Here is a 27,815-nt window from a genome sequence, read left to right as displayed (position 1 = left end):
CGGTACCCCAGACCGCCATACAGGCCGTCCCGGTACCCCACACCACCATGCAGGCCGTCCCGGTACCCCACACCACCATGCAGGCCGTCCCGGTACCCCACACCACCATGCAGGCCGTCCCGGTACCCCACACCACCATGCAGGCCGTCCCGGTACCCCACACCACCATACAGGCCGTCCCGGTACCCCACACCACCATACAGGCCGTCCCGGTACCCCACACCACCATACAGGCCGTCCCGGTACCCCACACCACCATACAGGCCGTCCCGGTACCCCACACCACCATACAGGCCGTCCCGGTACCCCACACCACCATACAGGCCGTCCCGGTACCCCACACCACCATACAGGCCGTCCCGGTACCCCACACCACCATGCTGGCCGTCCCGGTACCCCACACCACCATACAGGCCGTCCCGGTACCCCACACCACCATGCTGGCCGTCCCGGTACCCCAGACCACCATACAGGCCGTCCCGGTACCCCACACCACCATACAGGCCGTCCCGGTACCCCACACCACCATGCAGGCCGTCCCGGTACCCCACACCACCATGCAGGCCGTCCCGGTACCCCACACCACCATGCAGGCCGTCCCGGTACCCCACACCACCATACAGGCCGTCCCGGTACCCCAAACCACCATACAGGCCGTCCCGGTACCCCACACCACCATACAGGCCGTCCCGGTACCCCACACCACCATACAGGCCGTCCCGGTACCCCACACCACCATGCAGGCCGTCCCGGTACCCCACACCACCATACAGGCCGTCCTGGTACCCCACACCACCATACAGGCCGTCCCGGTACCCCACACCACCATACAGGCCGTCCCGGTACCCCACACCACCATGCACCACGACCAGCAGCAATAACTAAGGATAATCTTGGCTTTACACACACGGAGAGATTTTACTCATATATAATGAGAGCGCTATACGAACTCCTCCCTCAGCTGCCTACTCCTTATTCTCGTTTATCACGAGTAATAACAGCAATAGTTTTAGTGATGAGTGAAAGTAGTTCTAGTCACAGTACTGTTATGTGAGGTACAAAAAGCCACATAGAAAGCTTCACTGTACATATGGAGGTACATGAGAAAGTCAAAAGACAAAGTTCAAAGGAAAAGTTAATTTAATCAATCAAAATTTGTTACTTTAATACCTGGAATACACTGTCTTTGTTCACGCAATTTATAAGTCAAAATAACATAAATGCATGAACACTAATTTCAACTCAATGACCCCAGACACTGACAACAAACCCAAACAATGACCCAGACACTCGTATGGGCCAATAGGCCTTCTGCAGTTACCTTCATTCTTAACAACCAAAGTTGTTGTTGTCAGTACAACAAGTACTGGCAAGTACAAGGTACAACACCGATCACCTTAACTCTTAATGAGCTGACTTAGCAAGTCATCAGGAGCTGGATGAGCAGAGCGCCCAAGCTCACTACCTAAACCGTCTGGTTTCTGCTAGATGTAACATGTAAGAAACATTAGTTGTAGTCATCCATCAGTCTCAGGAGACTATGGAGTTGCTCTCTGGTTGTCGGTCTGGAGTGGCCTCTCCAGGGCGCAAAGCCTGGGGTAGGGTGATATGGAGGAGAGGAGAAGTTGTTACCCATGCAGAGGTAATCATTATAAGCATTATGTACATTTAACTTGCAAGAATCATTATAAGCCTATACATAAGCAAATTATGAAAATTTGAACTCTCACTTTTCCTGAAAGCTCTTCATGACCCAGCCAATTATTTGTCTGTTTGTTTACATGTAAATAATGGAAATTCCAGAAGGAATTTGGCCCATATTGGAACATATGAGGCAGTTTCTATTATATTTTCTACCACAGACTTGGCCACACGTTTGTAATGCTGGGCCTATTGGCCCATGCATAAGAACATAAAAACAAAGGTAACTGCAGAAGGCCTATTGGCCCATACGAGGCACCTCATATACATGTCCAACCCACGTTTGAAACGAGGGAGGGACCCCATCTCAGGCCACCTTACTGCCAATACGAGGCAGCTCCTATTGGCCCATACGAGGCAGCTCCTATTGGCCCATACGAGGCAGCTCCTCTTAACCATTACGAATATATATATATATATATATATATATATATATATATATATATATATATATATATATATATATATATATATATATATATATATATATATATATATATATTCACCTAAACTCATTAAAATACACCTAAGCTACGTTTGCCACATTCCACATATATCATGTTACCCGGGTCGAGGCAGAACGGGCGTGTCCCTGGTACCAGGAGCCGGAGTGGGCGACCAAAGCAGAGTTCTGTGAGATCTACGAGGGTTACCATGACTTCTGTCACTGTCTACACCCGCTCCACCTGCACCCCTCCACCTCGGTAAGTGCACCTGCACCTCCTCACGGCGGTGAGTCCACCTTCACACTCTTGTAGGAAATTGTGTACGAAAAGGGGAATTAAATCGAGGGCCTTCGTCTATAACCGAACGCAGGTCAATTTAAAATTAAGTGACTGGGTAACTTTACTCCCAAAGGTGATGCAGTGTTATGAAAGCAGACAACATCACCTCTCCCAGATGTTGTCTGTCTTTCCTCTGTTATTTACCGTATCCCTGGGCGCCCGACAGCTGGGTGGACAACGCTACGGATTCGTAGTCCTGCGCAGTAAATAGGTACCTGGGAGTTAGACAGCTGCTACGGGCTGCTTCCTGGGGGTGTGTAACAAAAAGGAGGCCTGGTCGAGGACCGGGCCGCGGGGACGCTAAGCCCCGAAATCATCTCAAGATAACCTCAAGATCCCTTGATTCGTCCAAAGTCACTTCGGACTGAGACATCGAGGAAGGTCTCAACAGTTGCTACTGTGTCAGCTGTGTTAGGTATTCCATTAACTTTATGTGAGGTTTCTAATGTTGGTGTGAAGTCCCTGATGTTAGCAGAGACAATAAGCGAGCTGTTAAGAGAGAGACTTCCATTAGTGGACATTGACTACACCACACACTAGAAATTGAAGAGACGACGACGTTTCGGTCCGTCCTGGACCATAATCAAGTCGATTGTGATGAGAGGAGGGCTGCTGTTGTTGTTATAGATTCAGCTACATGGAACAAGTTGCAAGTAGCACGGGCTATGGTGAGCCCGTAACTTACCTGGCACAGGAGCGGTGAGTGTGAGAGGAGGGAGGCAAGGGGCCTTAAGTAAGGCAAGAGAGAGGTGAGGAAACGGAAATCTTACAGGAAGATAAGAGCAAGGCAAAAGGTACGGAAGATAATGTGTAATATAGGGTGTAATATAATATAGCGTGTAATATTTATTTTCATCTGCATTAGTGGATATTTTTATCCTGGTGAAGCAGAGTAGCCTGCGTGTGTATTAGTGTTTCCTATGTGATGGAGGAGCTGGATAAGTTCACCTGGTTACTAGTAAGACATGCTCTGGGTAACTCTGAAAGTCTTACAAAAAAATTGTGTTTCCATTCACCTGGGCTCTAAGAGACTCGAACTGAGGCCCCCACACGTGTGTGAAGCCGAGCTCTATCAACAGAGCTATTGAGTGACCTTAATAAGGAAAATTTCCAGAGGTACCATCTTGCTGCCAACAGCAAGATCCAACAACTTTCCCTGACTACTACTGAAGCCCAGAGGAAGCTTCACAATTTTCTTAACATTGTGTTTCTTTGGAAGGATTTACAAGATTTGCAATGTCCGCTTCCGGTATCTCTAGTCACGTTTTACTGACGTCTTGAAATTAAATTGTTGATTTCAGGATGTCCTTACAGTTTCCTAGAATAACTGATGATTGGGTTTACACTCCTGTACTCTGAGGTAACCCGAGCAAATACTCTGAAAACAAACCATTCCCTCTCAATGTAGCTTTGTCTTAGCGAATGATGTAAGGCGACCATCAGTCCTAGGCTTCAGCTCTGACCCCATCTTATAACTCCTGACAGCCACACCTGCAGCTGGAGGAGGTGATCCCTGTGGCCCTTGTGACGGCGAGGCGTCTACAGGTGGTGGCGAGGCAGGTGGAGCAGCTGTGGAGCAGCCCTGGAGGGGGACAGACGCCCCTGGCCATCTTGGTCGACGGGTATAACCCACAGGCAGAGATGCTGGCCAGCATCCTCAACCTCACTGTGAGGTTCCATGACAACCCCGTGCCCAGAGGTGAGTGAGGGTACACACACACTCTTGCCTCGACTCATATACACACACACACACACACACACACACACACACACAAGAAAGAGTCCAAGAATTTTCCAAGAAGAGTCTCAAGGTTTGGTACACCAATGCTGATGGGGTAGCCAATAAAGCAGAAGAGATAAAAGAAAGAGTTAGTGAGGCAGACCCAGACATAGTGGCAATAGTGGAAACTAAAATAAATGGCATGATCTCGGATGCAATCTTTCCAGAGGGGTACCAGGTGATAAGAAAAGAAAGGACACAGAGACAGGGAGGAGGAGTGGCACTACTAATAAAGCGGAAATGGAAGTTTGATGAGCTGGAAAATCCAGGTACCAATGAAAGCACAAGCTTCATACATGGAACTCTGACAGTGGATGGGAAGAAGATTGTAATCTTGATACTCTACAATCCCCCACCAAACAGTAGAAGGCCCAGGCAGGAGTACGAGGACAGCAACAAGACATGTATGGATGAACTGCAGAGGGCAGCAACTTTAGCGCATAGAATGAGAGCGAAGCTGCTGGTCATGGGGGACCTAAATCACGGAGAGATAAATTGGGAAACGAGGAATCCCCATGGTGGGGAGGAGACCTGGGGAGCGAAGCTGGTAGACGTTATTGACAGGAATTTTCTAACACAGCATGTGAAAGAAGATACTAGGGAAAGAGGAGGGGATACGCCCAGCCTATTAGATCTCATTATCACTCAGAATGTAGAAGACATCGAGCAGTTGGAACATGAAATACCACTAGGAGCTAGTGACCATTGTGTCCTAGTCTTTGACTACATGATGGAGCTTAAAATTGTGACCAAAGGACAAGAGGTCCGGGAAAGGAGACTTGATTACAGAAAAGGGGACTACAGAAGGATAAGGGACTACCTGGGAGAAGTGCAGTGGGAGGAAGAACTTAGAGGAAAAACAGTGCAAGGTATGATGAACCAAGTCATATTGAAATGCAAGGAGGCTGAAGATAGATTTATTCCAACAATAAAGGAAAAAAGCAGGAGGGAATATAATAACCCATGGTTTAATAGACAGTGTCAGGAAGCAAAGGTGAGAAGCAGGAGGGAGTGGAGGAAGTACAGAAGACAAAGGACAGAGGACAACAGGATTAGATGTAACAGAGCTAGGAATGATTACATTAACATAAGACGAGTGTCGGAAAGGAATTATGAGAACGATATTGCAGTCAAAGCGAAAAAGCAACCAAAATTACTACATAGCCATATAAGAAGGAAGATGTCGGTAAATGACCAAGTGACAAGACTGAGGAAAACAGAAGGGGCATATACAGAAAGCGACAAGGAAATCTGCGAGGTACTGAATGCAAAATTCCATGGAGTGTTCACAACCGAGCCTGAGCAGCTCCCATTGTTAGAAGAGATTACCCAAGATGAAAGACTATCGGATATAGAGCTGACAGCAGAGGATGTAATGAAACAGTTGACAACACTGGATGCAAATAAAGCTGTTGGACCAGACAAAGTATCACCGTGGATACTCAAAGAGGCAGCGCAGGCTCTCAGCGTGCCTCTGGCAATGATCTTTAATGAGTCACTTATGACGGGAGAATTGCCCAGTTGCTGGAAGGAGGCAAATGTCGTACCGATTTTCAAAAAGGGTGATAGGGAGGAGGCACTTAACTACAGACCCGTATCACTGACAAGCATCCCCTGCAAAATTCTTGAAAGAATAATTAGGCTAAGACTTGTTGAGCACCTGGAGAGCATTGGGTTTGTAAACAAGCACCAACATGGGTTCTGGACAGGGAAATCATGCCTAACAAACCTTTTAGAATTCTATGATAAAGTAACAAGGATAAGGCAGGACAGAGAAGGCTGGGCAGACTGCATATTTCTTGACTGCCAAAAGGCCTTTGATACGGTACCGCACATGAGACTGCTATACAAACTTGAGAGGCAGGCAGGAGTAAGCGGAAAGGCCCTAGTATGGGTGAAGAACTACCTAACAGGAAGGAGCCAGAGGGTAATGGTAAGGGGCGAAAAGTCGGACTGGCGAACAGTAACAAGTGGAGTACCTCAAGGATCGGTGCTGGGACCAATCCTCTTTCTAATTTACGTAAATGATATGTTTACAGGAGTGGAATCATACATGTCAATGTTTGCAGATGACGCAAAATTAATGAGAAGAGTTGTGACAGACGAGGATTGTAGGATCCTCCAAGAGGACTTAAACAGGCTGCAGAGATGGTCAGGGAAATGGCTACTGGAGTTTAACACCAGTAAATGTAAAGTTATGGAAATGGGATCAGGTGACAGGAGACCAAAGGGACAGTACACAATGAAGGGGAACAGCCTACCTGTAACGATTCGAGAAAGAGACCTGGGAGTGGATGTGACACCTAATCTAACTCCTGAGGCACATATAAATAGGATAACGACAGCAGCGTACTCTACACTGGCGAAAATTAGAACTTCATTCAGAAACCTAAATGAGGAAGCTTTTAGGGCGCTTTACACTGCCTACGTGAGACCCGTCTTAGAGTATGCCGCGCCATCATGGAGCCCCCACCTGAAGAAACACATAAAGAAACTGGAGAAGGTTCAGAGGTTTGCGACGAGGCTTGTCCCAGAGTTACGAGGGATGGGATATGAAGAGCGGCTGAAGGAACTGAACCTAACGACACTAGAGAAAAGAAGGGAGAGAGGAGATATGATAGGGACATATAAAATACTCAGGGGAATTGATAAAGTGGAAATAGATGAAATGTTCACACGTAATAATAACAGAACGAGGGGACATGGGTGGAAACTGGAAACTCAGATGAGTCACAGAGATGTTAGGAAGTTTTCTTTTAGCGTGAGAGTAGTAGAAAAATGGAATGCACTTGGGGAACAGGTTGTGGAAGCAAATACTATTCATACTTTTAAAACTAGGTATGATAGGGAAATGGGACAGGAGTCATTGCTGTAAACAACCGATAGCTAGAAAGGCGGGATCCAAGAGTCAATGCTCGATCCTGCAAGCACATATAGGTGAGTACATATAGGTGAGTACACACACACACACACACACACACACACACACACACACACACACACACACACACACACACACACACACACACACACACACACACACACGTGACAAAAAAAATACAAACACACACCCATAATGTTGTTAAATATTTCATCTCTCACTCATTCGTATACCTTGCACATGCTGGGATTGAATTCCACGCGCCATTTATCACACCACTCATTGTGCCTGCTTAGTTCCAGCTGCGCCACTCTGCGCAGCTGACAGTGACATGAAACAATTCACTTTCAACGTTTCGGTCCGTCCTGGATCATTCTCAAGTCGATTGTCTTGAGAATGGTCCAGGACGGACCGAAACGTCATCGTCCCTTCACTTTCTAATGTGTGGTCTGGTTAACATATTTCAGCCACGTTATTGCGACTCCTCGTCTGAAATTTACTTTTACTTGCAAGTCTTTAGCATAGATCAGGAACAGGAAACTGGATACTGAAGAGCTCATGGGACACTATTCCTTGCTTCTCGATTCATTCTCTCTAACAATGACTCAGATTCCATTCCAGTAGGTAACCCAGAACTTGTCTAATTAACTTATGTCGGTTTGAATTCTTTAACTTTATTCTCATGTGTTATTGTTCACAGTTTTATCATTTAATGCAAATATTACTTTGAACAATTAATTACTTTGTTAATCGTAATATTATTATTATTATTTCTAGTTAGATAGTAATACAGGATATTTGTCAACTTAGCAGAATCGAGAGAGGCTGTTACGGTTATATTAATGCCAGGTAATCTATTCTTTTCTCTTCTCTTATAGTTAAATTTTGCACGCACGAAAGGAAGTGCTTTTGGCCATGTTGTTGACATGTCTGGAGGGAGGGGGAATTATCAGGGGGAAAGCGGCAAGCCATTACAACTATATAGCACTGGGAAGGGACCAGGATAAGGATATTTGGGATGGATGTATGGAATGGTGCCCAACCACTTGGACGGTCGAGGATTGAACGCCGACCCGCATGAAACGAGACCATCGCTCTACCGAACAGCCCAAGTGGTTGGGCTGACATGTCTGGACCCACAACACATTTTTCCCAACCCTCACAACTAAGCCCAATAAGGCTGAATCCTGAGAACACATGGCAGCTATCTTGGAAAACAGGTGTATTTTGACCAGACCACACACTAGAAGGTGAAGGGACGACGACGTTTCGGTCCGTCCTGGACCATTCTCAAGTCGATGGTCAACTTACTTTAGCCACGTTATTGTGACTCATCGCCTACAGGTGTAATTTTTTTTGTTGAACCTCCAACTGGGTCAATATGTCATAGAACAAGAAGGTGAAACTCTATACATGTTTAATTCTTCTTCTTCTTCTTTTTTAAATAAAAATCACAACTTCAATTCTTAATTTAGAAAATTAATAATTTGCCGCGGGTTCTCTCATGCAGGCACCAAGCACCGTGTCAATCAGCACATTAAGTTCTCCTTGGAGACAATCTTCGAGCTGTATCCTGAGGTGGACAAGGCCATCATACTGGAGGATGACCTGTCCCTCGCCCCTGACTTCATTGAGTGAGTCCTTCACCTCGAGTCTTACCTCTGCTCCTCCTTGAGCAACATTCCCGGGGATAATCTCTACATGTCAAACATCTGATACAAGATCAGGGGCCAGATTCACGAAGCAGTTACGCAAGCACTTACGAACCTGTACATCTTTCCTCAATCTTTGGCGGCTTTGTTTACAATTATTAAACAGTTAATGAGCTCCGAAGCACCAGGAGGCTGTTTATAACAATAACAACTGTTGATTGGCAAGTTTTCATGCTTGTAAACTGTTTAATAAATGTAATCAAAGCTGTCAAAGATGTACAGGTTCCTAAGTGCTTGCGTAACTGCTTCGTGAATCTGGCTCCAGGTACTCACATAATTGTGGTTGCGGGGGTTGAGCTCTTGCACTTTGGTCCCGCCTCTCTACTGTCAATCAACAATAATTGGAATCTGATACAAGATCAAAGATCTGAACTCGGGTCTTGCCACAAAATATTTCGTTAAATAGAAAACATATAAACAAAATTCTTTGAGCTAATTTGATTGGCAATAGTTGTAAATTATGAGATTTTTGTTAAAATATTGAGCTCATTGTGGTTCAGTTGGTAGTGCGTGTGCCTGGGAAATCCAGGGAATAGTGTTCGATCCCACTGTATGGCCTCAATATGTTCATGGCCAAACTGGCTCGGCAATATATCTTCAAAATTACCTTTTATTGCTCGTATTATAAGTCTGAAAAGTTTAAGTTCCCCATAATTTTTACTATAAATATCCACCCCATTTATGTCATTTTATTACAATATCACGCAAAAATATTTTTTCCTGTCAGCTAAATAACTTGGAAAACTTTCAATTTCCGCATGGTATCAACTTCCTGACCTTTGCCATATGCTCAACTACTTCTCTTCACCACATAACCACAACTACTCTTCACCACATAAGCACAAGTACCTCTCCTCATCACATAACCACAACTACTTCTCATCACATAAGCACAAGTACCTCTCCTCATCACATAACCACAACTACTTCTCATCACATAAGCACAAGTACCTCTCCTCATCACATAACCACAACTACTTCTCATCACATAAGCACAAGTACCTCTCCTCATCACATAACCACAACTACTTCTCATCACATAAGCACAAGTACCTCTCCTCATCACATAACCACAACTACTTCTCACCACATAACCACAACTACTTCTCATCACATAACCACAACTACTCCTCACCACATAAGCACAACTACCTTACTACGTGAACTCCCTGCATTCCAGCTACTTCCAGCAGACATCGATCCTGATGAGCGCCGACCCGACGGTGATGTGCGTGAACGCCTACAACTACAACGCCTTCCCGCACACAGCGCACGACCCGGCACGCATCTACCGCGTCCAGACCTACCCGTACTACGGCTGGATGACCTCCAGGGCCCACGCCCGCAGGATGCTGGCCAACTGGGCGCCCCTAGACGCCGTAAGCTCCCTCTTCTTCCCCCGATAGTCTTTACAAGTGCTTAAGAACGTCAACAAAGTTTTAAATATATCAACACTAAACAGTGGATAGAAAGACACAATAACGTGGCTGCAAAAATCGACTTGAGAATGATCCAGGACGGACCGAAACGTTGTCGTCGTCCCTTCACTTTCTTGTGTGTGGTCTGGTCAACAGTGGATAGAAACTTGAAAAGGTTAGATTCTACAGATTGGTAGATCCTGTTTTCGAAGCAGTTGATTTATGGAAAAAATTTCCATTTAGCCATTAGACGAGGGATTGTTGGATGGTTCCAGCAATGTGAACATGTATATTGTGGACATATATATGGATGAGTTTGGGTAGATGCAGACGAGGAGCCACAATAACGTGGCTGAAAAATGTTGATTAAACCACACACTAGAAAGTGAAGGGACGACGACGTTTTGGTCCGTCGTGGACCATTATCAAGTCGATTGTGTAGATATAACAACCCGTCCTCTTAAAAATAACGTCACTTTTCGCTCGTATGCGCACTATGGCCAAATTTGGACGTAATTTGAAATGAAATCGACTCACAAAAGTGACGTTCTGTTCCGTTTTCTATTTGAGTCGTCCGGCGTACGCGCAGAGGTTATAAGAGGATACTTTAAATTAACGTTTTTCATAACGTTTTGAAACTTTATGAGAATTTCCTGCCCACCTAACCTATCAGAGGACCCTTAACTTACTGTTGTTGGAAAAAAAATTCCAAATTTATTTTCATTTTTTTTTCAATTTCAAATTACGTCCAAATTCGGCCATACAGGCAAACGGCCAAAAGCGACGTTCTTTTTAAGACAGGTTGCTATAAATAGGAGATGCCTCGTATGGGCCAATAGGAGCTGCCTCGTATAGGCCAATAGGAGCTGCCTCGTATGGGCCAATAGGAGCTGCCTCCTATGGGCCAATAGGAGCTGCCTCCTATGGGTCAATAGGAGCTGCCTCGTATAGGCCAATACACCTGCAGTTTAATGATTTTCTTAAATGAGAAAAACATCAATTTAAACCGATTGGAGAAAAACCTTGATAACCTTTTATATCGTTAGACAATGTTGACGTTGACGTCGTTTAACAAGTATCCAGGACGGGACCAGCACCCGTCACTAGGCTCACAACGACACATGTGCTGCAGGTGTAACCAACTCCTCCACCACCAGAATATTCGTTGACTATTCCGAATAGAATTTATCTGAACCAGTCAACGAGATATCACCTGGCCACTTGGACTGGTCGGCTCAACGACACCCTCGCGTCTTACAGGCCGGTGTTCGATCCCCAATGGTCCAATTAAGTGATTGGGCAGCATACCTTCCCCCCCCCCGTCCTCATATCCCTTCCACGCTGTACACAGTCGAACTGGCTAAGCTGTTTCTCCTCATAATTACCTCACCTTTGAGCTACGCTTTAAACCAGATCTTAACTGCTCAACAGATGGAATCCACAGATGATGCTTCATTGTTAATCTTCCTCATCTCCTGGCCAGATGATCAGCTTCCCAACCCACACTTAACCGTCCTTAGAATACACACCCTCCCCCCCCCCCACCACTAAAAATGTGACATTCCTGGGAAGATTGAAATTTTCCACACAGACACGTGTAGTAGGTAGACCCCCCCACCCCACCCCACGACTTCTCCCCCCCCCCCTCTTACTCCACCCCATCCCATCCCTCTACCCCCACCCCCACCCCCTCACTCCACCCTATCCCCCACCCGGGACCAAATATTAGAAAGAATTTAATCTACGTAACGTGCAGTATTCAGGCGCAAGACTGATACAGCCAGTGGTCAGGTGATCCTCAGCGGCCATTATAAGCTGGCTTTACCAATCAGTAAAAAAATACAAGTTTGCCTAACCAGAAGCGTACCAACCCAAGCAACCCACCTCGGAGCCCATGCATAGAATATATCTGTATTGCAGTGCTATAATTGTTACTAATACGCCGCATTTTAAACGGATTGGTCGATTCAGTGTAAAATGCGACGAATCAGACGAGAAGACGGGTTCGTATACTGGTCCAAGTGTGCTTGGAGAAGGGTGTGTGTGTATATATATATATATATATATATATATATATATATATATATATATATATATATATATATATATATATATATATATATATATATATATTGTCAGAGGTCCAGGGTTCGAGCCCCTGTAGGGCACAAACGGAACACAAGCTTCCCAAACACAGCCGCACAGTTACATAATCAGGGAAACATCTTGGTGGGCTGCAGAAGCGCTTGGGCAAGTAATAATCAAAAGAAGGCGCCACGCTGGGAAGACTGAAGTCTTGTCCAAGTGGGAAGCTCACTCATCAAGACATACACGTAACTCGTGCGGGTTGTTCCCATACACCAGAAAATACACTAGATGGAGGACAATTTCGTATACACAATTTTAAATTTTAATACAACAGAGCCCCACAACAGGCCGTAGATGTTATACACTAATTGATTAAGGGTTTAGAGGCGGGACCCAAGAGCCGTGACTCACCCTCCTCCTCTCTCAAATACAACTAGGCGAGTATTGTTTGTTATATAAATTGTGTTACCAGTTGTGCATCACTTCTGACACACCGGATCTTGTCTCCCCTCCCCTACACCTCCCTTCGTCCCCATGTCCCCTCCCCTACACCTCCCTCCGTCCCCATGTCCCCTCCCCTACACCTCCCTCCGTCCCCATGTCTCCTCCCCTACACCTCCCTCCGTCCCCATGTCCCCTCCCCTACACCTCCCTCCGTCCCCATGTCCCCTACCCTACACCTCCCTCCGTCCCCATGTCCCCTCCCCTACACCTCCCTCCGTCCCCATGTCCCCTCCCCTACACCTCCCTCCGTCCCCATGTCCCCTCCCCTACACCTCCCTCCGTCCCCATGTCCCCTCCCCTACACCTCCCTCCGTCCCCATGTCCCCTCCCCTACACCTCCCTCCGTCCCCATGTCCCCTCCCCTACACCTCCCTTCGTCCCCATGTCCCCTCCCCTACACCTCCCTCCGTCCCCATGTCCCCTCCCCTACACCTCCCTCCGTCCCCATGTCCCCTCCCCTACACCTCCCTTCGTCCCCATGTCCCCTCCCCTACACCTCCCTCCGTCCTCATGTCCCCTCCCCTACACCTCCCTCCGTCCTCATGTCCCCTCCCCTACACCTCCCTCCGTCCCCATGTCCCCTCCCCTACACCTCCCTTCGTCCCCATGTCCCCTCCCCTACACCTCCCTTCGTCCCCATGTCCCCTCCCCTACACCTCCCTTCGTCCCCATGTCCCCTCCCCTACACCTCCCTTCATCCCCATGTCCCCTCCCCTACACCTCCCTCCGTCCCCATGTCTCACCCCCTAATCGCTTCCCACCATGGGTCACGGTACGACAGAACGCGGACTGGGACCTGTACGTGGGTCACTACCACGTAGACGAGCACCACGAGGTGGTCATCCCCGAGGTGCCGAGGACGAGGCACGAGGGCGGCGGGGGGGTGCACGTGACGGGGCTCGAACAGGAGGTGGCCTACGACCGTCGACCACTCAACACCCACACCAACGTGACTCTCAACTTGCGCCGGCACTGGCAGTTAGCCTACTCCCTCGACAAGATGGCCGCCATTAAGTTGGGCACTATCGTCAATGTTACCAAACATCCGTGTATCGAGGCCCCTGTGCCTAAGTACCAGGTGAGCATCATTCCTAATTACAAGGTAAACATCATTCCTCTGTGCCATACAGCCTGGCCTGAGGACAGGTGGTATACAGGAGTTTTTCATTCAAAACACATGGACGGTGGTGGTTAGATTAACGAGCATTTGAATAATGTTGATGAGCACGGGCTAAACACATCCTGGGTTAGTCCCTGTTGAAAAAGTCGATGGTTCATCACCTCGTACACACCTTTCAGACGACTGCACAGCTGAGGACTGTTGCTTGCGGTACAACTTGCTCTCTCGCTGACGTCAGACAAGAGAATATTTGTCCACTGGCCAATCAGATGCGTCTCACTGGCTACAACAGCTCACTTGACGGAGGGAGGGAATTAGCAAGGGAAAGCACCAAGCCATCACGACTATATAGGACTTAGAAGGGGTCAGGATAAAGATTTGGGACGGGGGGTGGGGGGGGGGTAAGTAATGGTGCCCAACCACTTGGTGGACGGTCGGGGATTGAACACCGACCTGCATGAAGCGAGACCGTCGCTCTACCGTTCAGCCCAAGTGGTTAGGTGTGGCGAGAAAAATGGCCAGACAGGTAAACAATGCTTCCTCTCAACCTCACTGCAAACAAAACTTGATATCTTATCTTAAATGAAAGGTATCTCTGTTGTCTACTATCTCAGCTGTGGGTGTGTACGATTCACAAAGGGTCGAATGCTCTCATCATCATCATATGATGATTTAAGCAATTATTGTCTGGGGTTTACATCTGGGGTTTACATCTGGGGTTTACATCTGGGGTTTACCTGGGTGATGCAAATATGGATATAAAAATCTCTCTGTTGATGTTAATAAAGAAAAACAAGTGATAAAACAATCAGTAAAAATCGGAGAATAAATGAGGAAGTGTCAGCATAGTTGAGCAGCAGGTGTCGACAAGTGTCAGCATAGTTGAGCAGCAGGTGTCGACAAGTGTCAGCATAGTTGAGCAGCAGGTGTCGACAAGTGTCAGCATAGTTGAGCAGCAGGTGTCGACAAGTGTCAGCATAGTTGAGCAGCAGGTGTCGACAAGTGTCAGCATAGTTGAGCAGCAGGTGTCGGCAAGTGTCAGCATAGTTGAGCAGCAGGTGTCGACAAGTGTCAGCATAGTTGAGCAGCAGGTGTCGACAAGTGTCAGCATAGTTGAGCAGCAGGTGTCGGCAAGTGTCAGCATAGTTGAGCAGCAGGTGTCGGCAAGTGTCAGCATAGTTGAGCAGCAGGTGTCGGCAAGTGTCAGCATAGTTGAGCAGCAGGTGTCGACAAGTGTCAGCATAGTTGAGCAGCAGGTGTCGGCAAGTGTCAGCATAGTTGAGCAGCAGGTGTCGGCAAGTGTCAGCATAGTTGAGCAGCAGGTGTCGACAAGTGTCAGCATAGTTGAGCAGCAGGTGTCGACAAGTGTCAGCATAGTTGAGCAGCAGGTGTCGGCAAGTGTCAGCATAGTTGAGCAGCAGGTGTCGGCAAGTGTCAGCATAGTTGAGCAGCAGGTGTCGGCAAGTGTCAGCATAGTTGAGCAGCAGGTGTCGACAAGTGTCAGCATAGTTGAGCAGCAGGTGTCGGCAAGTGTCAGCATAGTTGAGCAGCAGGTGTCGGCAAGTGTCAGCATAGTTGAGCAGCAGGTGTCGACAAGTGCCAGGTGCAGCACTGCAGAGTGCCTCCACCCAGTCACACGATAAATATTCACTTATTTTCGTGTTTTTTTCATACATTCTGTATACAAATCAATAATTCTACAATGAAAAATTATTTGTTGGATTTTCTATATTTTTTGTGTGTGGATTGGCCGGTATAACCATATCTCCATAGCCGCTGTCTTAGGGTTAATATATAACAATATTAATAACAAAAATAAGAACCAGCCTATTATTAATACACAATACATTAAAACTGAGCTTGAGGATTGGCCGCCGCTCTAACGGGCCTTGCATGAGGACGGGTTGTAATCCTGTAGGATGGCACATGCTTGAAGCCGTTACATCCGTCACCTATTCCCTAGCCACACTACCTGAATACTGAAAAAATCCACAAGGGCCGTGGCGAGGATTCGAACCTACGTCCGAGAGCATCCCAGACGCTGCCTTAATCGACTGTCGTAGCTCAGTCGATTAAGGCAGCGTCTGGGATGCTCTCGGACGTAAGTTCGAATCCTCGTCACGGCCCTTGTGGATTTATTCATTTGATGCACGACGCTGTTGTGATTTCTGTGTGTACCTGAATACTCATTGCTATTCAATTGTGCTTGACAGAGGAACACGACCCACGTGATCTACATCTACCACACGGGAGACGATAATAAGGAGAACGCCTACAAGGTGCTGGGCAAGGTAAGTTCAAGACGTTATGACGCCTCTAACAATCTTAGTGTTTAAATACACCATTAGGGTTTCAATTCAACCATTTACTTATTTTTTCTTCAGACCACGATGTTACCGTCGATAGTAATTCACAGATGAGATCTTGGAATATTTTGCTTCTCTTCTGCGAGTTTATTAAAACATGTATAAATACATTTGTAGGCACTCTCGAAGCCAGTGATATATTATAATTTAATAATCAATCAATAACCTTGTTCATAAACATTTGTTTTGTACATTACAGTTGGGTTAGTTTATACAAATTTACAATGAATTATTTACCCTAAGAGAAAGTCATGCTGACAACTTAACACGAAATATCTGACGAGGAGAATACAATTTTCGGGATTGATATAAAATAATCATTCAATGAATGTATAAACAAAAACCACACATTCAGCACTCTCAGTCATCATACTTTAGGGTTATCTCTGATTAAAATCATTACCAACATACAGTTGGAGCAACTCAGATCTGACTCCAATAGGACTCAAGATGGCTACCAGTCAGCCATCTCTGTGTGACAGATCATTCAAAAGATCAAAAAGATACTGGTTCAGTAACAGGGTTGTTGATTTGTGGAACCAATTGCCGCGTAACATTGTGGAGGTGGGGTCCCTCGATTGTTTCAAGCATGGGTTGGACATGTATATGAGTGGGATTGGGTGGTTATAAATAGGAGCTGCCTCGTATGGGCCAATAAGCCTTCTGCAGTTGCCTTTGTTCTTATGTTCTTATGTTCTTAAATATTACCTTCCTGACAATTAAGTTTATGTTTCTGGAAAGGTTGGAGTGACAAGTGAGTGGCTGAGAAAACAAAAATAGTTAATTGATGACCAGACCACACACTAGAAATTGAAGGGACGACGACTGTTTCGGTCCGTCCTGGACCATTCTCAAGTCGATTGTCTTGAGAATGGTCCAGGACGGACCGAAACGTCGTCGTCCCTTCAATTTCTAGTGTGTGGTCTGGTCAACATACTTCAGCCATGTTATTGTGACTCATCGCCTGCATAGTTAATTGATTTTGCTGGATGGGTGATTCCTTTCACACGAAAGTATATCATTCGTTTATGAATTATTTCTCCAAGTGTGGACATCAGTCCTGATACGAAATTGCAGTGAGTGCAAGGATTGACACCTTAATTCGTCGTGAACATTTCCTCCATTCAAAATTACCCTTACCAGGAGCACCATTAGAACATAAGAACATAAGAACAAAGATCACTGCACAAGGCTTATTGGCCTATACGAGGCAGCTCCTATTTATAACCACCCAATCCCACTCATATACATATCCAACCCACGCTTGAAACAAACGGTGACCCCACCTCCACCACGTTACGCGGTAATTGGTTCCACAAATCAACAACCCTGTTACCGAACCAGTATTTACCCAAGTCTTTCACAAATCTAAACTTATCCAATTTATACCCATTGTTTCGTGTTCTGTCTTGTGTTGATACTTTTAATACCCTATAAGGTCCCATAGTACACATCCATACAGGCTCAGATATTGACTGTTAAATCAACTTTACTTTCAACCAGGTATCATAATGACCACATTCACTCATAATGCCATTTGTTCTGACTTCTAGGTCTCTAGTATATACACAGTTAAGTGTGTTTTCAGGGTAAATATTTCACTTTCTAAACAGCAAGAATTGTCTGTCATCTGCTTAATGTAGATGCTTAACCTATGCAGATGCAAAAGCTATGCTTAATGTATAACAAAACGATATGTGTATTTACATATAGTGATAGGTCTTATTGACAATTTTTCGAATGTATAATAAATCCTCATATTAGCTTCCGGTATACAAGAACGCACTAATTACGAAATTATAAATAAACTTTCGATTATCCATGGGCATTATTACCATTAACCACGTTGGCCACACGTATATTAACCCAAGTGAACACCCATCAGTGCATGGGGTTCTACCACCAGAACTCCATCGAGCACTTCCGGGGCACCTTCTCCTTCAAGTTCTTCGAGACACCAGTCATCCTCGTCTCCTGCTACTCCTCCGCTTACTGGTGAGTACCGAGCGGGGTCTTAACAGTTGGCTCTCTTCTTAACGATGCGTTCTAAGGGAACAAGCTGGTTCTGATCTTCCATTATCCGGAGAGTCCCTTCTAGAGCCTTATATGCCTCTGGCCCTATGCTCCCTGGTGTGTTCTCTCACAGAAACACTCTTGAATGGTTCCCAGAACCTTTAATGGTCGTATGTGAGTGTTGTGTATACAGAACTTCCCCAGGGGTCCACAAATTCTAAACCACATTACTCATCAACCCACCACTTTCAACCCAACTTGCCAGCCAGCCACACAACCCGTCTACTCTCACTAACTTCAACCATTCCGCCCTTTTAACCACAACACCTACAGCCCACCCACTTATCACCACATCCCATCAACCGACCTATCAACCACCTACACACTCCACCCACCCTCATACCGCCACAACTTCTTCCACCTCCACCACCCCCCCCCCCACCTCTCTCTCTCTCTCTCTCCCCTTCCCCCCCCCCAAAAAAAAAATAATCGCCCTCCGTCTTCAGCTCATTTCCTCTGCGCAAAAAAATATACTCGATAAAAATCTCTGATAGGAATTCCCCAATCTTAAAAATGGTATAAAATCCAATCAACATGCAAGCTGCATGACACAAAATGCTTCCATGCATGTTGCTTCTTTTAAACAGTTTGGGAAGCCCCAGTTTGCATGGAAATAGGAATATAACCGATAATCTGCTGACCAATTCCCATTCCAATAGAATGTGGGTAATAAATACCTTATCTAACTTAGTTTATAACAAAATAATAAACTTTGGAAGTTCAGTATAGTTTAAATAACGGTGCACGAGGCAATAATCAGTAGGATTGAATTCCATCCTGGAAGCTATCGAGCAGAAGCATCGTTGAGGCGCTCAGTCCTATTAGCCACGATGCTCTTCCCGTGAAATGAGATCAGATCATAAACTTGGAGCAGCAGTGAGGTTCCTGATCAACATCTCAGACGTTTTCTCAATTTAAAAGCCTCATATACAAGACTTCACGACGGCTGACCAGAGACTGTAGTCAACATCTTGTGCAATATTGTGGGTCATTATGTGAGACCATTTTAAGTGATGCTGAGGGATTGGGAATATGAAGTAAATCAAGAATTTAAAGATAACGCTATCACCAGTGTTTAAGAAATGGGGCGATATTTAAATATTATAAACTACCAAAAATTCTAAGCTAAATATACCTGGTATGTCTTACTCTAGATAGTACATTTAGGTACATTCTATTCAGGACAGGCAAATGATTACTGCATGAAACTTGATCCCTTAAGACTGTAAACTACTAAGCTTGAAGATCACGAGGTCCAGTTCCCGAGTCCATTATGTGACTGCAAGCTTTCCACCATCGTCCACCCAAACTTTAACTGAACTTCAACTTTAAGCCATAACTGGGCTGCCACTTGAGCACAGAAGAATGAGGCGATCATTTACATGACTCGAGGGTGGAATCATCTAATTCATCTGTGCTCAAGTAGCAGCCCAGGGAAGGCTTCAAGTTTCAGTTTGGGTAGCGGTTTGGTGCCTCTGAAATCCTTCCTTATTGTGGCTAGCTCGTGGCTCAGTCGGTAAAGCACTTGTCTCACATGAACGTAGTATCATGTTCGAGGCTTTTTTTGCTCTGGTTCCTTATAGATGAGATGAGCAAAGCTTGAATGATCCCCAAGCACATATATCACTTAAACTCTCTGTCACCTCTAAGGATTCTGGTGCAGTGCCTGGATTATACCTGTTCCTGGATGAGGGTCTGGGAGTTCTTCTATTCCCCAAGCCCATCTCGGGGCCAGGCACGACTTGTGATGACTTGGTCCAACAGGCTGTTGCTTGGAGCGGCTCGCAGGCCGACATATCCACCACAGCCTGGTTGGTCTGGTACTTCATGGAGCTTGGAACTAACGTCTCCCGTTCTGGTGGTCGAAGGTTCAAGGCTCAAAAAATAGAAGACATATTTCATCCACTAGGACAATAGGTGACTCGAACCATATATATATATATATATATATATATATATATATATATCAGTATGAATTAAGGGTCGTCCCCATAACATGCGATATAATCAGTAAAACCACTGACAAACTAAAGACTTAAAAGCCGCAGGTGTGGACGGAACTCAATATAAAGTCCTTAAGGGACTAGCACTGAGGTATGTCAAAACAATCTCTGGCTTTTAGCGAGGTTTTCGTACATTGAACTATTAATAACTTACCCAGGATGCAACCCACAATAGGCACCTAACTCCCAGTGTACCTATTTACTGCAAGGAAAATGAAAGTATCATGTGAAAGGAAACGTGGCTAACTACCTCTGTTCCCCACGGGGATCGAACTCGGGATCCTCGATTATGAGTCGAGGACCAGAGCTGGATTACAGATGACATCAGGAGTCTCTCTCTCTCTCAAGTATTCATGTTAATGCACATCACACTAAATCCTTCGAGTGACGTCTGAAACCTGAGAAGAGTATGTACCCTTTAACGTCTCTACTACTCTATAAACAAACCTAACCCAACGTATCCTAACCTTAATCACATTAATCCAACTAAACCTAACCCAACGTATCCTAACCTTAATCACATTAATCCAACTAAACCTAACCCAACGTATCCTAACCTTAATCACATTAATCCAACTAAACCTAACCCAACCTAACGAAAATAATATATAATTCTGTGTTTTATACTTACAGGTTTGGTGCCTTCTTTTGATAAACACTTACTTACTTATACTTACGGGCTATTCATGCCCGTGCCACCTTTTGGGGTGGCTTAATCTGTATCAATCAATCTGTGTTTTATATATGGTATCCAGGAGATGTGTGACGTCACAAACACGTCATAAAGCCCCCAAGGGTGAAAATATTAGATCGTACTGACCCCCCATGTCTCCCACAGCGACGAGGTGCCTCGCCACGCCATCTACCGGCCCTCCCAGGAGGCTCTGACCTACGCCAAGAGGCATCCATGGCGTCAGTCCAACTCCACTTCTCAAATCACATGGCGGATTCCTCCTGCCTTCCCTATTGAGGAGTTCGTCCTCCAAAACGTCGTAGGCATAGAAGTTATCATCAACGAGTAGATGGCGTAGAAATTAATATCAATGAGTAGATGGCGTAGAAGTTGAGTAGATGGCGTAGAAGTTATCATCAACGAGTAGATGGCGTAGAAGTTATCATCAACGAGTAGATGGGGTAGAAGTTATCATCAACGAGTAGATGACGTAGATGTTATCATCAACGAGTAGATGGCGAAGAAGTTATCATCAATGAGTAGATGTCAGGAGTTATCATCGAATAAATGATGTAGACGGTATCATCAACGAGTAGATGATTGGTTCCAGCTGATTAAAAGACATTTTATCTTCCTTTTGTTATCATTTAGCCTTACCTTTATCTTAATCTACCTATGAGACCAACAACACATATGAGGTTACGAAAAAAGGGTTCAAATTCCAATTCTAAAAGAAGCAGCGGAAGAATTTATAAACCCCGCTATATATTTGACGTTTCTCAAGTGATGCTAACAGGCTGTTATATGATGTAATGGACGAACATCTTATTATTTCCCAGAAAGCATCACGTATGATATCTATAGCATATTCTGTTAGATAACTTACAGCCCCTCTGTTAACTTACTGTCCCTCTGTTAACTTACTGTCCCTCTGTTAACTTACTGTAACTCTGTTAACTTACTGTCCCTCTGTTAACTTACTGTCCCTCTGTTAACTTACTGTAACTCTGTTAACTTACTGTAACTCTGTTAACTTACTGTCCCTCTGTTAACTTACTGTCCCTCTGTTAACTTACTGTTCCTCTGTTAACTTACTGTCCCTCTGTTAATTTACTGTTCCTCTGTTAACTTACTGTCCCTCTGTTAACTTACTGTCCCTCTGTTAACTTACAGCCTCTCTGTTAACTTACTGTCCCTCTGTTAACTTACTGTCCCTCTGTTAACTTACTGTCCCTCTATTAACTTACTGTCCCTCTGTTAACTTACTGTCCCTCTGTTAACTAACAGCCCCTCTGTTAACTTACTGTCCCTCTGTTAACTTACTGTCCCTCTGTTAACTTACTGTCCCTCTGTTAACTTACTGTCCCTCTGTTAACTTACTGTCCCTCTGTTAACTTACTGTCCCTCTGTTAACTTACTGTCCCTCTGTTAACTTACTGTCCCTCTATTAACTTACTGTCCCTCTGTTAACTTACTGTCCCTCTGTTAACTTACTGTCCCTCTGTTAACTTACTGTCCCTCTGTTAACTTACTGTCCCTCTGTTAACTTACAGCCCCTCTGTTAACTTACTGTCCCTCTGTTAACTTACTGTCCCTCTGTTAACTTACTGTCCCTCTGTTAACTTACTGTCCCTCTGTTAACTTACAGCCCCTCTGTTAACTTACTGTCCCTCTGTTAACTTACTGTCCCTCTGTTAACTTACTGTCCCTCTGTTAACTTACTGTCCCTCTATTAACTTACTGTCCCTCTGTTAACTTACTGTCCCTCTGTTAACTTACTGTCCCTCTATTAACTTACTGTCCCTCTGTTAACTTACTGTCCCTCTGTTAACTTACTGTCCCTCTGTTAACTTACTGTCCCTCTGTTAACTTACTGTCCCTCTGTTAACTTACTGTCCCTCTATTAACTTACTGTCCCTCTGTTAACTTACTGTCCCTCTGTTAACTTACTGTCCCTCTGTTAACTTACTGTCCCTCTGTTAACTTACTGTCCCTCTGTTAACTTACAGCCCCTCTGTTAACTTACTGTCCCTCTGTTAACTTACTGTCCCTCTGTTAACTTACTGTCCCTCTGTTAACTTACTGTCCCTCTGTTAACTTACTGTCCCTCTGTTAACTTACTGTCCCTCTGTTAACTTACTGTCCCTCTGTTAACTTACTGTCCCTCTGTTAACTTACTGTCCCTCTGTTAACTTACTGTCCCTCTGTTAACTTACTGTCCCTCTGTTAACTTACTGTCCCTCTGTTAACTTACTGTCCCTCTGTTAACTTACTGTCCCTCTGTTAACTTACTGTCCCTCTGTTAACTTACAGCCCTTCTGTTAAAAGCCTTTAAATATGCTAAATATTCGCACACACACACACACTATATATATATATATATATATATATATATATATATATATATATATATATATATATATATATATATATATATATGTCGTACCTAGTAGCCAGAATGCACTTCTCAGCCTACTATGCAAGGCCAAATTTGCCTAATAAGCCAAGTTTTCCCGAATTAATATATTTTCTCTAATTTTTGTCTTAAGAAATGATAAAGCTACCCATTTCATTATGTATGAGGTCATTTTTTTTTATTGGAGTTAAAATTAACGTATATATATGACCGAACCTAACCAACCCTATCTAACCTAACCTAACCTAACCTATCTCTATAGGTTAGGTTAGGCTAGGTAGCCGAAAAAGTTAGGTTAGGTTAGGTAGGTTAGGTAGTCGAAAAACAATTAATTCATGAAAACTTGGCTTATTAGGCAAATTTGGCCTTGCATAGTAGGCTGAGAAGTGCGTTCTGGCTATTAGGTACGACATATATATATATATATATATATATATATATATATATATATATATATATATATATATATATATATATATATATATATATATATATATATATATATATTCTAATCAGCTGTTTACCTTTAGAAAGCCTTATACAGCATTTCAGTACTCACTGTGAATTTCTAGATGGAAGGAATCAAACCTATTGACATCACACCAGGAACATGTATATGTTCTTAATTCTCAGTCCGACTAAATATCTGCAAACACACATACTGCAAATTAAGACATCTAAAATGAATATCCCACTTGTTAATAAAGACAATAATTGCTCAACCAGTACTTTATTCAAAAGTAAAAACAGAAAAGTACATATTTTCCTGACCATAATGTCCCCGCTAAAATATACCACGCTCATCAATATCGTTTATCATTATCACAACATTTCCCTCAGTACTAATCCAACCACTTGGGCTGGACGGTAGAGCGACGGTCTCGCTTCATACAGGTCGGCGTTCAATTCCCGATCGTTCACCAAGTGGTTGGGCAGCATTCCTTTTCCCAGTCATTATCCTTGACCCCTTCCCAGTGCTGTATAGTCGTAATGGCTTGGCGCTTTACTCCTGATAGTTCCCTTCCCTTCCCCACTACTAATGTACTGAGGAAATGTACTTAAATCTGAAGAGCAGTTACAAGTGTACACGACAATTATGCACTTGTCCGCTTATTGGAGTTACTTCATTTCAGATCAAATGTTCTTCTGTTTACTTCCATATTACTGAAAATTCTCAGTGTTTTCTCACGGTCGGGGACACTAAGTCAGTGCTTAGACTTACACTGAAGTTCCTCCAAGACAAAGACTGAGCTTCCTGAGAATGCATAACCAAGTCTTGCTCCCGGGTACATGGTAGATGTGACTGAAACTTGCGCAAAAGTCTCACCCTCCTCGGGAATCGAACCCGGATACAATTGGCTGTGAGCTGATCTCGCTGAATGTTGACTATGTTTTAATACATAAATTTTATTTTCGTTTTTATATATTTTTTGATGTCCCTCTCAGCAGGATGAGCTGAACTGTAACTAGTCACTGTTGGGGTAAAAAAAATATAACATAATAAAATATAACAGAAATAATATAAAAAATTTCGTATTCAGAAATTTTTCCCGATCACATATGCACAAAATCTTTCTCACGAGGCTAGTTATCTAGCGCTCTCTTCTATATTTACTGGTATATAAACGTCTTCCTCTAAATCATTCTTGAGTCTCATCGAGTGACAGACCGGTAGTCGTAACCGGTTTAGTAAAGTTACCTACTTGATATAAGCTAAAGTTGAACCGTTTTCTGTGGTAGCTTTTCCTAGAGAAAATGATGATTTGTTTTAAACATTGTGACGGAAACAACAATATTTATTTTCCCATTATTGTTATTTCTAATAATTCATTTTGACGAGGGACAGACAGGCTGTGTATGTATATAAGTTAGGCTTATATCGCGGTCCCCCCCTCCAATATCGAACTACTGACCCTTCCCCAGGATGCAGCCCCCACGACAGTTGACTAAATTCCGTGTACCTGCCCACAACCTGCCGCGTACTAGTGGCTTTACAAGATTGTAAATACTCAACCCGTCCTCTTAAAATAACGTCACTTTTCGCTCGTATGCGCACTATGGCCAAATTTGGACGTAATTTGAAATGAAATCGACTCACGAACCCATCGACAAAACGAAGGTAGATTGAGGGGCGAAAATCAATAGTAGCAAGAAGAACAGTTTCAAAACATTACCATGTAGAGACTGCCTAGAAGACACCAGAGAAGAGATTCCACAGCGATGCCGAAAGTTTGATATCAATATTTACCACTGAAAGAGAAGGAGTTAACATCAACACATTCTGATGAGATTGAGGAGGACATTAGTAGGAAGTGGGAAATGAAGATGGCCCTCAGTCGCCTTCTGACTAGAGAAGGAACGTCATCACGGGAACAGTAGTGAAAAGATAATCAACATTAAAACAAAACATCTTTCAGGAGGGTTGAAGGCGCAATATGTTGATGAAGTCTCGAGTGACTGAGGTGGACGCAGGATAAAAAGTACCAGGATAAGGAGTGAGAGTTTTGGGCCAGCCAGAGGCAAGAGGATAACCGACAGAGCCTCTTGAGGAAATAACAGGAAGAAGAGGAACACAAAATTTGTGAGTTCTAGGGAGATTGTAGAAATAAGAAGAGCAGAAGCCACGGACACTATTGACGATATCAAAGTCAAGAAAACAGGCTAGAGAGCTGTCTTAGCTTGCGGTCAACAGTAATTTTAAAGCGGCCCAAAGAGTTAACAATCAGAGGAGCATGTCCGGTAGTCAGCGAGCAAAACTTCAGCCATTTGGAGGTAGTCCAGATGATCAAGGACAATCACCAAATCGCCCTAGTCACAAGAAAGGATAGCAATAGGCGTTGTTAATTCCCAGGAAGGAAAGGGCAAGCTAATAGCGACAAGAAATGTGATTATTAGAAAAAAAGGAGACTCGAGGCCGGTGATTACGGGATTAAGGCCCGAAAATTGTACTGGAGTCAAAATGATGACGCAGATCAAAGGAACTAATAAGATTAACACCACAGCGAGGGCCGGGCGAGGTAGCGAGACCGAAAGACGTTCATCCTGGTGCTTAGAGAGAGAGAGAGAGAGAGAGAGAGAGAGAGAGAGAGAGAGAGAGAGAGAGAGAGAGAGAGAGAGAGAGAGAGAGAGAGAGAGAGAGAGAGAGAGTGAGTGAGAGAAAGAGGGGAAGAAGACAAATTGAGAACACAGTCGGAGAGAGTTTGGTGAGGCCAAGCGTCTGGTATCCTACTCTGGCCAGACAAACACATTTTATTTGATCAATATAGATGACAAAATACCTAATATTCTTAGACTGTGACCACATTTTGTCTACGAAGATCAAGAATAATATGCCATGGATGACATGCCATGTAGCGCAAAAATGTGAACTAACTTTGTGTTGATCTACATATGAACAAAAATTCTTCTCGCTCTCTGTAATATTAATTTTTGAAAATTACGTAAAGTATTACCTAAATGACTTGGATTAAATATGCAAATCTGCATTGTTATACGTATTAAATGCAATTTAAGCAGTTGCTATATTACCCAAAATCATAATAATTAAATATATATACCTTTAAGTGAGAATTTTTGTCTATCAGTCAGCCCAAAGCTGGAGGCCAGATGGCTGTGGCTAGCCACACGCAAGGTTGCAAGGGGAGTGGTCTGGGGTAGGGGACAAACATAGGCTGGTCGGGGTAGACCTATCTAAGTTAAATGCTTTAAGAAATATAGCCTGTAGTCCAACACCCCCCCAACCCTTGGAGCGATTTAATGAAGTCTGAAATGAAAACGGGATGAAATCCGGCATGAGTGTTGAAGTTACTCACGCCATATTCATCATTTAAGTGAGTAACTTAAATGGTGAAAATGTGAGAAAGGGGAAATGAGGGTAATGGGAAGGAAAGGGAGAATAGAGGTTAAGGGTGGGGTGAAGGGGGGAGACATACCATCCCGGGCACCGCCGGGTACCAAGTAATATATATATATATGAACATGAACAATGGGTTATGTTAGCACAGATCTTGGTGATAAAGTGGTACATTCTCGCAACGCTGCACACACGTGTCAGCGGATAACCTCGGCGTGCAATGACTGCGATGACAATTGACAATTCGGATCTGGGAGTCTAATTCCCAGCCTCTTTAATGTCCCTTACTGACTGCAACTGACACAACAGTTTATTCACATCCCAACTTTTTTTTATTAACACATTTAGGTACGTATCTGCGTTTGGGCAGCTGGCCTAGACCTGGATTCTTAAGGAAGTTACGCAAGTACTTACGAACCTGGGGCCAGATTCACGAAGCAGT

At 44.3% G+C, this 27,815-nt stretch overlaps 1 protein-coding gene across 2 annotated transcripts in view; it reads left to right on the top strand.

The window, feature by feature from the left end:
- The window catches only part of LOC138368754 (protein O-linked-mannose beta-1,2-N-acetylglucosaminyltransferase 1-like), a 48,347-nt gene extending 26,629 nt beyond the window's left edge, over positions 1-21,718 (top strand). The window contains exons 5-12 of one of the 2 annotated variants that reach the window (XM_069331473.1): positions 2,281-2,405; positions 3,972-4,185; positions 8,658-8,781; positions 10,040-10,238; positions 13,651-13,947; positions 16,203-16,280; positions 18,241-18,350; positions 21,270-21,718. In XM_069331473.1, the coding sequence (XP_069187574.1) occupies positions 2,281-2,405; positions 3,972-4,185; positions 8,658-8,781; positions 10,040-10,238; positions 13,651-13,947; positions 16,203-16,280; positions 18,241-18,350; positions 21,270-21,453 (1,331 nt within the window). In that variant the 3' untranslated portion in view covers positions 21,454-21,718. The remainder of the gene's footprint in view (positions 1-2,280; positions 2,406-3,971; positions 4,186-8,657; positions 8,782-10,039; positions 10,239-13,650; positions 13,948-16,202; positions 16,281-18,240; positions 18,351-21,269) is intronic. The other variant, XM_069331474.1, reaches the window with a different exon arrangement.
- The last annotated feature ends 6,097 nt before the right edge of the window (positions 21,719-27,815 follow it).

The sequence above is a fragment of the Procambarus clarkii genome, chromosome 26, assembly GCF_040958095.1.
Source record: "Procambarus clarkii isolate CNS0578487 chromosome 26, FALCON_Pclarkii_2.0, whole genome shotgun sequence".
Lineage (NCBI taxonomy): Eukaryota > Metazoa > Arthropoda > Malacostraca > Decapoda > Cambaridae > Procambarus > Procambarus clarkii.
Note: the sequence above shows the minus strand (reverse complement) of the source record. Positions and strands in the feature narration are given on the sequence as shown.